The 12,091-nt window shown below is 44.6% G+C and overlaps 1 protein-coding gene across 1 annotated transcript in view; it reads right to left on the bottom strand.

Moving 5' to 3' along the window:
* Positions 1-3,460: 3,460 nt before the first annotated feature.
* The window catches only part of LOC142488052 (uncharacterized), a 34,546-nt gene continuing 25,915 nt past the window's right edge, over positions 3,461-12,091 (bottom strand). The window contains exon 6 of the mRNA XM_075588416.1: positions 3,461-7,923. Coding sequence (XP_075444531.1) covers positions 5,912-7,923 — 2,012 coding nt within the window. The 3' untranslated portion in view covers positions 3,461-5,911. The remainder of the gene's footprint in view (positions 7,924-12,091) is intronic.

Below are 12,091 nucleotides of genomic sequence, written 5' to 3'. Positions count from 1 at the left end.
TGTTCCTTGTGGTTTGGAGGGAAAATCTTCACTGTCCCTGCTTCAGCTCCCTTGTCTCCAGGGTTGGTCAGCATACAGGTTTAGAAGTTTTCCCTGTGTCTTGAAAGCAGCTCTGCTATCTTTTGGCAGAGCTCAAGACAAGTGTGTCTCCAAGTTCAGCTCAGGTGTCAGCTAAGGAGTTACTTCCTGTCTCACAAGACAGGCTTTTTCTACTACCTATAATCAGGCAGGTGGTGCTAGTTAATTTGCTACCAGCAGTTAACCAACACACTGCTGGATTAGAGGCACATTTGTGAACAGGGATAAGTCCCCTGTTACACCCCTGAAGAAGAAAGCAGTCATTTTCGAAACGCTTAGGGCGGCAACGGAGACATAACTGTTTCATTTGACTAATATCTATCCCCCTTCACGAAATTGGTGGTGAATCAGCGTTTGCAAGCTGAATACATATTGAAGTACCAGACGAATCTGCCGTAGCTGATCCGGAAATAGCTGCACGATCTCCATAGGGTGTCGAGTGAGGCTATCCGCCCAAACGCCGGCTGGCGTGCGTACCCCCCACGTTTGGAGAAGTCCCGGAGCAGTGGCGTTCATATGATAGCTTAGCAATGAGGGAATCCCCATACTAACTGTTCAACTCGACTCTGTATACCATCTTTGCTCCCACGGATTGCTGATTTGCAGTAATACACAGCCTACCAGTTCATAAACTAAGACACATATTATATGTGTGGTGACGCTCCTTTAGATTTTATATCTGTGACTTCACATTGATTGGCAGGTTTTGGACTTGATTTATGTACATCAGGCAGGAGGTTCATTCAGTGATTAGCACACTATAGCTTCAGTACCTGGCAGTTTCTGTGCATTCACTTTCAATAGTGTTGTTGTTCGGGATCGATAACATCAGCTCAACGTGTTTTAACAATATTTTATTTTATTTTTCACTTTTTCACCTTGGTTTTTTCACTATATCTATTCATAAAATTAAAAATGATTATTGTGATGTGCACCCTAAATGTACTTCTGTGAATGTTCCAGTGACGATGTCACGTATTCATTCAATTGTTAATATCCTTTTTATTAGTATTAGGCGCCTATAGATACATATTCCCTTTCTCTGTACACTTTCCTGACCAGGAGGTCAGTTGTTGTATCCTAGGCAGCCCCTTATGTGTAGATATTATCCACACTTAAGGTTATAAATTGTGGTTCTATATTTGTATTGGTTAGCGCTGCCTGTTCCTTTTTTTTTTCTGGTGCACTTGGTTAGATGAAATACCTGCCGGATTTGTCCACATCTGTGCGCTCATTATGAATATGGGATCCATGGATCTGAAGCGATGAACCGCGACGCCTCCGCCTCTACGTTGGGTGGGTCCTGCTTCGATTGTACCACCTTAGAGTCTCTGTGGGCATAGATGGATGATCTGGTCCCAGATCATCCTGGTTCAGGATGCAGCCACGTCCTAGCTTTGTCCCTATGCATTGGTTCTACTGGGCAGTGTCCCTGCAGCAACCACAAGCTACACAGGGGAGTCATGGCCTAGCTGGGGCCCAATAGGGGAGATCTGGCCTCTTACCCCCTTCCTTGTCCCAACTCCGACTGGCATGGCTTGCAGCGAACAAAAAGTATCTATCTATAGAGCAGGAGGATTCAGGAGTCTTATTGGCTGATACGTGCTATGTGACTTTGTCCCAGAGGCTCATGGGATATGTAGGCCCTGCTTGGAGCCTCTACCTATTGGCCGCCATTTGCGCGATTGTCCTGCGAATTCGCAGCGTCTCGCACACATGCAATTGCCTCTAAGATGGGGGTGCCTGCAAAGGTAGCCGTCAGCGATGTGATCGCCATTGCAACCTATTCTGTTCCTCAGTTCCCACCCACAGCCCTCCCCGCACCCTCCCCATTCTCTGTTGTCGGTCATAGCCGCAGCGGCAGGTAAGGGAATGAAGGGGAACCCGGGAGGAACCAACAGGGTCTACGGGAGCCCGGAGGGAGCCCCATGCTATGCACCTCTGCACACATCTCTTACGCAAAGATACGCCCTTTCCTCTGTTGCTCAACTGCTAAAACTGACACAGACCCTCATTCTCTCCCGTCTCGATTACTGTAACCTCCTGCTGTCTGGCCTTCCTGCCTCTCACCTGCCTCCCCTATAATCTATCCTAAACGCTGCTGCCAGAATCACTCTACTCTTTCCTAGATCTGTCTCAGTGTCTCCCCTGCTGAAATCCCTCTCCTAGCTTCATATCAAATCCTGTATCACACACAATTCTCCTCACTATTATAGCTTTACACTCTTCTGCTTCTCCTTACATCTCAGCCCTAATTTCTTGCTATACACCATCCCAACTCTTGCATTCTGCTCAAGGATGTCTTCTCTCTACCCCTTTCGTATCTAAAGTCGTCTCCTGCCTTAAAGCTTTCTCACTGACTGCCCCACACCTCCGGAATGCCCTTCCCCTCAATATCGGAATAGCACCCTCTCTATCCACCTTTAAGACCCACCTTGCTTAAGGAAGCACGAGTAGCTCCATGGCTGATAATTTACAACCTGCAGACACACTTACCAGAACGCCCTCCTACTGTCTCTGTACATACTTCCTACCAACCAATTAGATTGTAAGCTCTTTGGAGCATGAACTCCCTTTCCTAAATGTTACTTTTATGTCTGAAGCACTTCTTCCCATTGTGTTTTATTTGTATTATTTGTTATTTATATGAGTGCTTTGAAGTCTATGTACACTAATGTGACTAATGTCACTATGTAAATAAAGACATAGATACCTACCCTGTGTAAACACTTGGGTAACAAGGTTTTCTTACCGAGAAACATTTTATACACTCTGCACATGGGAAAGGTTTCTCCCCTGTGTAAATGCTCTGGTGTCTGAGGACTGTCCTCCTATTACAGAATTGATGATGATGTAATCCCCTTTTATGAATTGTTTGGTGTGTGTTGAGGTGCCTCTTAGTGCTGAAATGTTTCCCAAAAAATTAAAATGTTGCTCCCTTGTGTAAATCTGCTGGTGTAACAAGAGGTCCCACGTTGTATAAAATGGTTTACCACACTTTGAACAAGCAAATTATTTCCCCTGTGAGAATCATGTGGTGTGTGAGGTCATTCATCCAAGAAACGTTTTTCCTATACTCTGTCCATGTGAGAGGCCTCTCCCTGCATGAATTTGTTGGTATCTGAAGAGATGACCCCTAACACTGAATTGTTTCCCACACTGAACAAGCAAATGGTTTCTCCACTGTAAATACTTGGGTGTGACAGGAGGTCAAACTTTGTACTGAATTGTTTCCAACACCCTGAACTAGAGTTAGACAATAACAAAAATACTTCCCACCATAAGAGTATTAAGTAATTTATCGTGATAATATTCAGCAATATATTAACACCCAATAGAAAGCAAAAAAGCAAAAGTCCTCAAAATGTTCAAGGTCATTTATTGTGAAACATATTTCTTATACAAATGCATTTCATTCTTAATAAAATGTAAAAAAGCAAATACATTTTAGTATATTTTAAGAATAACAAATGATTCCATAAAAATGTTACACTAACTACACCCACACTAAAGCCCCTTTCTTCACCATTTATTTTTATTTATTTATAAAATGTGTTACCAGGAAGTAATACATTGAGAGTTACCTCTCGTTTTCATGTATGTCCTGGGCATAGAGTTAAGATGACAAATAATACATGGTTACAAATACAGTTAAATAAGGGAACAGGGTACACATTATATACAAGACATTGCATGCACAGTTAGAGATGATATATATTATAGGCGTATGTAACAGTTACAGACCAGATTAAATGCGAGACTGCCTTAGTTTTGAAAGAACTTAAACTGGTGGTGGATGCGAGAGTCTCCGGTAGGTTGTTCCAGTTTTGGGGTGCACGGTAAGAAAGTTTATAATTATCCCCTCGACCCCTTCTCCAGTACACATTAATAGGGCATGGGGAGGCGAGGGTTAATGGGCAAGGGGAAGGAGGGGGTCAAGAGGCACGGGTGAGAGCCGAGAGAAATATGGGGGAGGAGAGAAAGGGGTTGAGCCATGGTGGAAGGGAAGGGATAAGAGGCATGGCAGAGGGGAAGTGGTTAATATGGAGGGGTGAGATTACCAGCAGGAGGATTCCTTATAGCTGCAGCATGTGATAGTCAAGGAGCTCCCAGACTCGCTCCCACTCCACTGTCTCTACCAGGCCCATACTCAGTCCCCTCTCTGACACAGTCCCCACCCCCACGCCTCTCTGCCAGACCCACCCCCATTCTGCAGCTGCTGATAGGAATGCCATGGCAAGAAGTAATGGCAACTATTGCGTTACCGTCCATTTTTATTACTGCAGTATGTGGCGGTAGGCGTAGCCGGCCTTCATTAATAAAGGTGGAGCCCGGCTGGCTGCCCCTGAAACCATATGGTATGGGCTGAGAGTGTCAGCTCTTGGGTCTAATATTGTACCTTACTGTGTTGCCTGTAATTTTGTTCCTCTGTTATACTGTCCCCCCATAGGGTTATAAACGAGGAACTGTGTATGTGGTGTTAACTGTGTAAGCCCAGTGGGCCACTTAATGCATTATCTGTGTATTCCCTTTGCCTCATGGGCCTGCGACTGCCTGTACAAACTGTAAGTGGGTTGCCTTGTATGGGTGGCCTCTTATGAGAAATAGTTGCAGGGCAGGGGCTTCAGGAACATGAGGGAAAAGGGGGGGATAATTTTAACCTGTCTTGCCTGCCAGCAAGGTATTCTTAGCTGGTGTCTTAGAGAAGAGAAGGTTTTAGAATCCCACATGATAGGTGCAGATGGTGGAATGCAAGCTCTTGTGTCTAAATGTTGGTTCTCTGTGTTTTAAAACTGCAATGCATTGTGTTTGTCCTGTGATTTAAACCCAGGTTGGTGACAAAAGGCAGTGTGAATTACCACGTGAATTAGCATTTCAATGCCCCAGCTCAGATAGGGATTCCAAGCACAAATCTACCCAATTTATTTCCCTTATAAGTATAAGGTCCCCCAAAGTATATTCTGTAAGGAAGTGTACTTTATATTGTGTTTTAATGTTTACTACTGTATAAGGTTCTATACAGAAAGCACAGGCATATGGAAGATGCTAGCTAGTTTGCACAGAATCCATAGTTCAAAGAGGAGAGGAATGGCAGAGGGGGGAAAACCATTTGGCGAGCAGAATATTCAGATTAGGATGTCTTTATTTTACGTAGACACCGCGGAGCCAGGGAAAAACGGCCCTATATGTCAAAACAGATAAGCAAGGTTTCTATTGGCAAGTTTTGAATTTATCCCTCCTATTAGTGAATGCGTAATTTCAATCCCTGCTGTAATTGGCTATTACACTCCTCAATGATTTAGATAGGAATCCAGCCTATATAAGAGCGTGCAGTAAAAGCAGCTCTCTCTCTTTTTCCTGTTGGAAATCTGAAGACAAGCGGCTGCTGGCGGGCCTCTAAAGGTGCTTCTGTGAAAGAGCTATTCACACAGGGAAGCATGGGGAGGCCTAGCCAGCAGGCTGGATTACGGTCCAGGAGCCCAGAACCAGGGCCCTATCAAGGTAAGCCTTTGTGGAAGCAGGCATCTTGCAACTAGGAAAGGGTAGATCTCATTCCCCAGACCCCAGTAAGTGTGTATATTCTCTGTTTCTTGTATTTCTGTGTGTTTCCGAGGTCTTATCCGAATAAACCACAATTTATTTTACTGCCTGTTTTGCCTTGTGACTGATCCCTTAAATATAAAGGTGTATTTGGCCTGCCCTACCGTGACACAGTATTACTATGCTACTGGTATATTGCCCAACCCTACTTTGAACAATCACATATTTTATCTCATGTATGAATCCTCATGTGTGTAAGGAGGCTGATCCTCTGTGAAAAGCTTTCCCCACACTATGTACATGGGAAGGGTTTCCCCTGTGTATGAATCCTGTGGTGGGTGAGGAGGTGGCTCATTAGAGAAAAGCTTTTCCCACACTCTGTACATGTGAATTGGTTCTCCCCTGTATGAATCCGCTCATGGTTGAGGAGCCCTGCCTTCCGAGAAAAGCTTTTACTACACTCTGCACATGTGAATGGTTTCTCCCCTGTATGAGTCATATGGTGACTGAGGAGGGATTTCTTAGTACTGAATTGTTTCCCACACTCTGTACATGTGAATGGTTTCTCCCCTGTATGAATCCGCTTATGGTTGAGGAGCTCTGCCTTCCGAGAAAAGCTTTTACTACACTCTGCACATGTGAATGGTTTCTCCCCTGTATGAGTCATATGGTGTCTGAGGAGGTTTTTCTTAATACTGAATTGTTTCCCACACTCTTTACATGTGAATGGTTTCTCCCCTGTATGAGTCATCTGGTGTCTGCGGAGTTGGCCCTTAGTACTGAATTGTTTCCCACACTCTGAACAGGGGAATGGTTTATCCCCTGTATGAGTCTGCTCATGTTTGAGGAGTCGGCTCTTAAAACTAAATTGTTTCCCACACTCTGTACATGTGAATGGTTTATCCCCTGTATGAGTCATCTGGTGTATGAGGAGATTGCTCTTAACTGTGAATTGTTTCCCACACTCTGTACATGTGAATGGTTTCTCCCCTGTATGAGTCCCCTGGTGACTGAGGAGGTTTTTCTTAAGACTGAATTGTTTCCCACACTCTGTACATGTGAATGGTTTCTCCCCTGTATGAGTTACCTGGTGACGGAGGAGTTTTTTCTGAATACTGAATTGTTTCCCACACTCTGCACATGTGAATGGTTTCTCTCCAGTATGAGTCATCTGGTGTATGAGGAGGCTCCTCTTAACTGTGAATTGTTTCCCACACTCTGTACATGTGAATGGTTTCTCCCCTGTATGAGTCATCTGGTGTATGAGGAGACTGCTCTTAACTGTGAATTGTTTCCCACACTCTGTACATGTGAATGGTTTTTCTCCTGTATGAGTCATCTGGTGTAGGAGGAGACTGCTCTTAACTGTGAATTGTTTCCCACACTCTGTACATGTGAATGGTTTTTCTCCTGTATGAGTCATCTGGTGTCTGAGGAGGTGGCTCTTAGTACTGAATTGTTTCCCACACTCTGTACATGTGAATGGTTTCTCTCCAGTATGAGTCATCTGGTGTCGGAGGAGGTTTTTCTTAATTCTGAATTGTTTCCCACACACTGTACATGTGAATGGTTTTTCTCCTGTATGAGTCATCTGGTGTATGAGGAGACTGCTCTTAACTGTAAATTGTTTCCCACACACTGTACATGTGAATGGTTTCTCTCCTGTATGAGTCATCTGGTGTCTGAGGAGGGTTATCTTAATACAAAAAATTTTCCCACACTCTGTACATGTGAATGGTTTCTCCCCAGTATGAGTCATCTGGTGTATGCGAAGGTGGCCCTTAGTACTGAATTGTTTCCCACACTCTGCACATGTGAATGGTTTCTCCCCTGTATGAATCATCTGGTGATTGAGGAGGGTCCCCTTGGTACTTAACTGTTTCCCACACACTGTACAAGTAAAAGGAGTCACTGCTGTCTGAATCATCTGGTGTGGAAGAAGTTTCCCCTGCAGTGAGAAACCGCTCCCACCATCTGTAAAGGTTTGCTCCCTAGCGGGGACACAAAGGTGCGTGAGCAGGTCCCTGTCCAGTGTGAAGCTTTTGCCACACTGACAACAGAGAAAAGGCTGAGCACCACGGCTTCTTCTTAAATCTCTTGCATACCTTTTGCTGGACCCATATTTAGAGTCCGTCTCTGCTGTGTGCTGTACAAGGTCTGTAAATTCACCAACATTCACTGGTTCCTTGCACGTGTCTAAAATGTGGCAGGAATCATTGTTTTTTTGCACTTCTGGGCTGCGAGGAGTCAGCCAGCTTCTGGATGTATCAGAGCTCAAGTTCTGTTCCTCATTCAGGCCGATCTCTAACAGAAGTAAACAAAAAAGACAGAACAAATGTTTTCAATCAAATTACTGAATGCAAATTACAAATCCAAAACACTGAAGAATCTATTTCACCAATACTTAATTAACTAAATATTCTCTTCACCCAGGGATTTAAAATTGTTGCACATGGACATCCAGTGGCCCCTAATGACTGTGGTGGTTGTTCCCGAAGGCCTGAAATGTATTTGTAGCAGCTCTCACAGTGAAATCATTGATACATATATAACTTGTATTTATTACTGTATTCATTATTTAAGGATACATGTACATCCTCCAAATAATTAACATTAAAATGTCCATGAGAAGTAAAGTTAAGGAACTCCTGGTCTATCATATTAGTGCGTTAATAATATCAACTAAACCAGACAGCAACCTATAGTGTAAAGATACTGTAGATGCCCATGTATGCATGTCTTTATTTATATAAGGCCCGCAGTGTACTCAGCTCTTTACAGCAGAAACAATACAGTACAGGGAATTATAATACAATAAGTGCAACAAACAAAATCAGACAATAGGAACGGGAATCCCTGCCCTGGAGAGCTTACAATCTAAGTGATGCAGTGACTGCACTGCCCATGTAATCTTCTGCCATAAGACCCACAAACTAAACCTGCTCCATTATGTGTCATATTTTGTCAGTCACAAATACTATTCATATAATTTCCCAAGCACGCGGCCTTGGTGTAATATTTGACTCCTCTCTTTCCTTCTTCTCTCACATTCAAAACAAAGAAAAAAAGGAGCATTGCAGAAAAGAAGAACTGGAGGCAAAAGTAGAAAAAATAAGAGAGTTATTGAGACACAGCCTAAGTTAAAAGAGAAACCTCCAATGCGTTTCTCGCCGTGGGCGCTTTATCAAAGAGTGGTTTCCCGAGTCTAGAGCAGTGTATCCCAACCTTTTTTATTTGGAGGAATATTTCGAAAAATCTCGGGGAACCCCTATCTGGCTGACACATATTAGGTTCGATTGGGGTAAATCACAAAATTTCACACCACACAAGACACCTCTAGTTCTCACCCTCTACCTATGTATTTCTCTTCCCATCCGTCTCCCTCAGTCACTCTCCCACCCTCACGCCTCGCATGTATATATCCCCTGCGTCTCACTCTTACTCTTTTCCTCACTCACTCCCTCCTGCCCCTCTCACTTGCTTACTCTCACTCCTATCTTCCATCAATTACACCACTCTCACTCAATTCACCCTACAAAATACATACCAAAAAACTCCACCCCTGGGGGCGGGGGGCTGTGGTCCATAGGAGGAACCCCTGAGACTGCTTCAAGGAGCCCCAGGGTTCCACGGAACCCTGGTTGGGAATCACTGGTCTAGAGAGTGTCACGTTATAGGCACTCTCACCCAGAAACACTGCCTACCTGTATCCCAGGTAGAAACGTACCATGGGAACAAAACAGTCCGGGGAAAATGTAACCACGGAAAGAAGGCAGTATAACTGTGGGGGAGAAATCCAGCAAAAGGACACAAAAAAGAATACAATAACAATAAACTTAAATAGACTCATAAGGACAATAAAAATTAAATGAAAAAGCATCAAATTTAAAAATGGATAGGATGTGGAGAGAATAAAATTATTTAAATTAAATTAACTGTAACACCAAATAATATAATATAATCAGGTAATAATATACATATAATCAGTGCTTGACAAATCACCCAAAAATCTACTCGCCGAACCAAAAAAATCTACTCGCCACCTAGCCCCGCCCATAGCTCCGCCCCCAGCCCCTCCCCTAGCTCCGCTTAAATTTTTTTTACATGAATTCCTAGTAAGAACAACATTCGTTTTTGACATAAGTTTATTTATTGTATTACATTTATACTTTACTACAATTAGTCCTTGTTATGTGTGTGTGACTAGTTTCCTGCACCCATTAACCAGTGTCTGGATGCCCCCGCTTCACAATATCTAAAGCAGCAATCCCGTCTGGGATCTTACTGATCCGCAGTCCCTCAATGTGCAGGTACCCTCATTCCCGCAATGTTATATGTTGGAGGGGAGGTGTTCCCTACCTGTCTTCTGGGATAGGGGAATATTCCGATGTCTCCCGTGTGAAGCTCCAGAGTCAGATCTGGAAGAAAGCAGTATCGGTTATTTCGGTGTAGTATAGGGCAGTTAAGATATATATAGGGTAAATAAGAGATCCAGATCCAGAGTGTTTGAGAGAGACGAGACAGAGAGAGAGAGAGACGAGACAGAGAGAGAGAGACGAGACAGACAGACAGAGAGACAAGGAGAGAGACACACAGAGAGAGAGAGAGAGACACACAGACAGAGAGAGAGACACAGACAGAGAGAGAGACACACACAGACAGAGAGAGAGAGAGACACACAGACAGAGAGAGAGAGAGACACACAGACAGAGAGAGAGACACACACAGACAGAGAGAGAGAGACACACACAGACAGAGAGAGAGAGACACAGACAGAGAAAGACACACACAGACAGAGAGAGACACACACAGACAGAGAGAGAGAGAGAGAGAGAGAGACACACACACAGACAGACAGAGACACAGACAGAGAGAGAGAGACACACAGACAGAGACACACACACAGACAGAGAGAGAGACACACACAGACAGAGAGAGAGACAGACAGAGACACACACAGAGAGGGAGAGAGACAGACTGGGAGAGAGACAGAGACTGAGAGAGAGACAGAGACTGGGAGAGAGACAGAGACTGGGAGAGAGACAGAGACTGGGAGAGAGAGAGTGGGAGAGAGTTGAAGACAGTGGGAGAGAGCCAGAGACTGGAAGAGTGGGAGAGGGGGGGTGACTAACTGACGGGGGTGACTGACTGGGGGATTGGGTGGGATTACTGACTGGGTGACTGGGTGGGATTACTGACTGGGTGACTGGGTGGGATTACTGACTGGGTGACTGGGTGGGATTACTGACTGGGTGGGTGGGGGTGGTGGAATGACTGGGTGGATGGGGGAGAAACATCTTAGTACCAATTCCTGACCCGCGCGGGCAGCGGGGGAAGGGGGAGATAAACATCCTGGTACCACTTCCTGACCTGCGCGGGCAGCGGGAGCGCCGGGTGAAGGTGGAGAGATAAAAATCCTGGTACCACTTCCTGACCCGCGTGGGCGGCGGGAGCGCCGGGGGAAGGGTGAGAGAGAAACTTCCTGGTACCACGTCCTGACCCGCGGGAGCGCCAGGGGAAGGGGGAGAGAGAAACAACCTGGTACCACTTCCTGACCCACGCGGGCTGCGGCAGGGGGGGGTTCGGATGGGGGGGGAGAGAAACATTCTGCTGCTACTACAAGCCCCCCCATTACAGTACTTACCCATGCAGAGAAGGAAGGGCGGTTTAAAGTCCTGGCAACTCCATCCCCGTTACAGCCAATCAGCTAGTTGGATTTTATTTTATTTCCAAACAGGGGGTTTTTTTTTTTCGAGCAGGGGATTTTTTTTTTTTTTGCAGAGCAGGGGAAAAGTTACTGGCCACGAGCCAATATCCGATCACAGCTGGCGAGTTGGCAATCGGGTTTGTTGAGCACTGCATATAATAAATGTAAACTCAACTACCAAGGCAAAGAACAATTTGAATCTTGATAAAGGGAATATACAGTACAGTTAGGTCCGGAAATAATTGGACACTGATACAAGTTTTATTATTTAGGCTGTGTACAAAAATAAATTCAAGTTACAGTTAAATAATAGGCTTAAAGTGCAGTATATCAGCTTTTATTTGAGGGTATTCCCATCAAAATTGGAGGAAGGGTTTAGGAATTACATCTCTTTAATATGTAGGCCCCTCTTTTTCAAGGGACCAAAAGTAATTGGACAATTGACTCAAAAGCTGTTTTATGGACAGGTGTGGGCTATTCCTTCATTATTTCATCATCAATTAAGCAGGTAAAAGGTCTGGAGTTGATTCCAGGAGTGGCATTCGCATTCGGAAGCTGTTGCTGTGAACCCACAACATGCGGTCAAAGGAGCTCTCAATGCAAGTGAAACAGGGCATCCTTAGGCTGCAAAAAAAAAAAGAAGAAAATCCATCAGAGATAGCAGGAACATTAGGAGTGGCCAAATTACCAGTTTGGTACATTCTGAGAAAAAAAGAACGCACTGGTGAACTATGCAACACAAAAAGGCCTAGTCGTCCACGGAAG

Source organism: Ascaphus truei, chromosome 2 (assembly GCF_040206685.1).
Source record: "Ascaphus truei isolate aAscTru1 chromosome 2, aAscTru1.hap1, whole genome shotgun sequence".
NCBI classification, from domain to species: Eukaryota; Metazoa; Chordata; class Amphibia; order Anura; family Ascaphidae; genus Ascaphus; species Ascaphus truei.
This window is presented reverse-complemented; position numbering and strand designations above follow the sequence as displayed.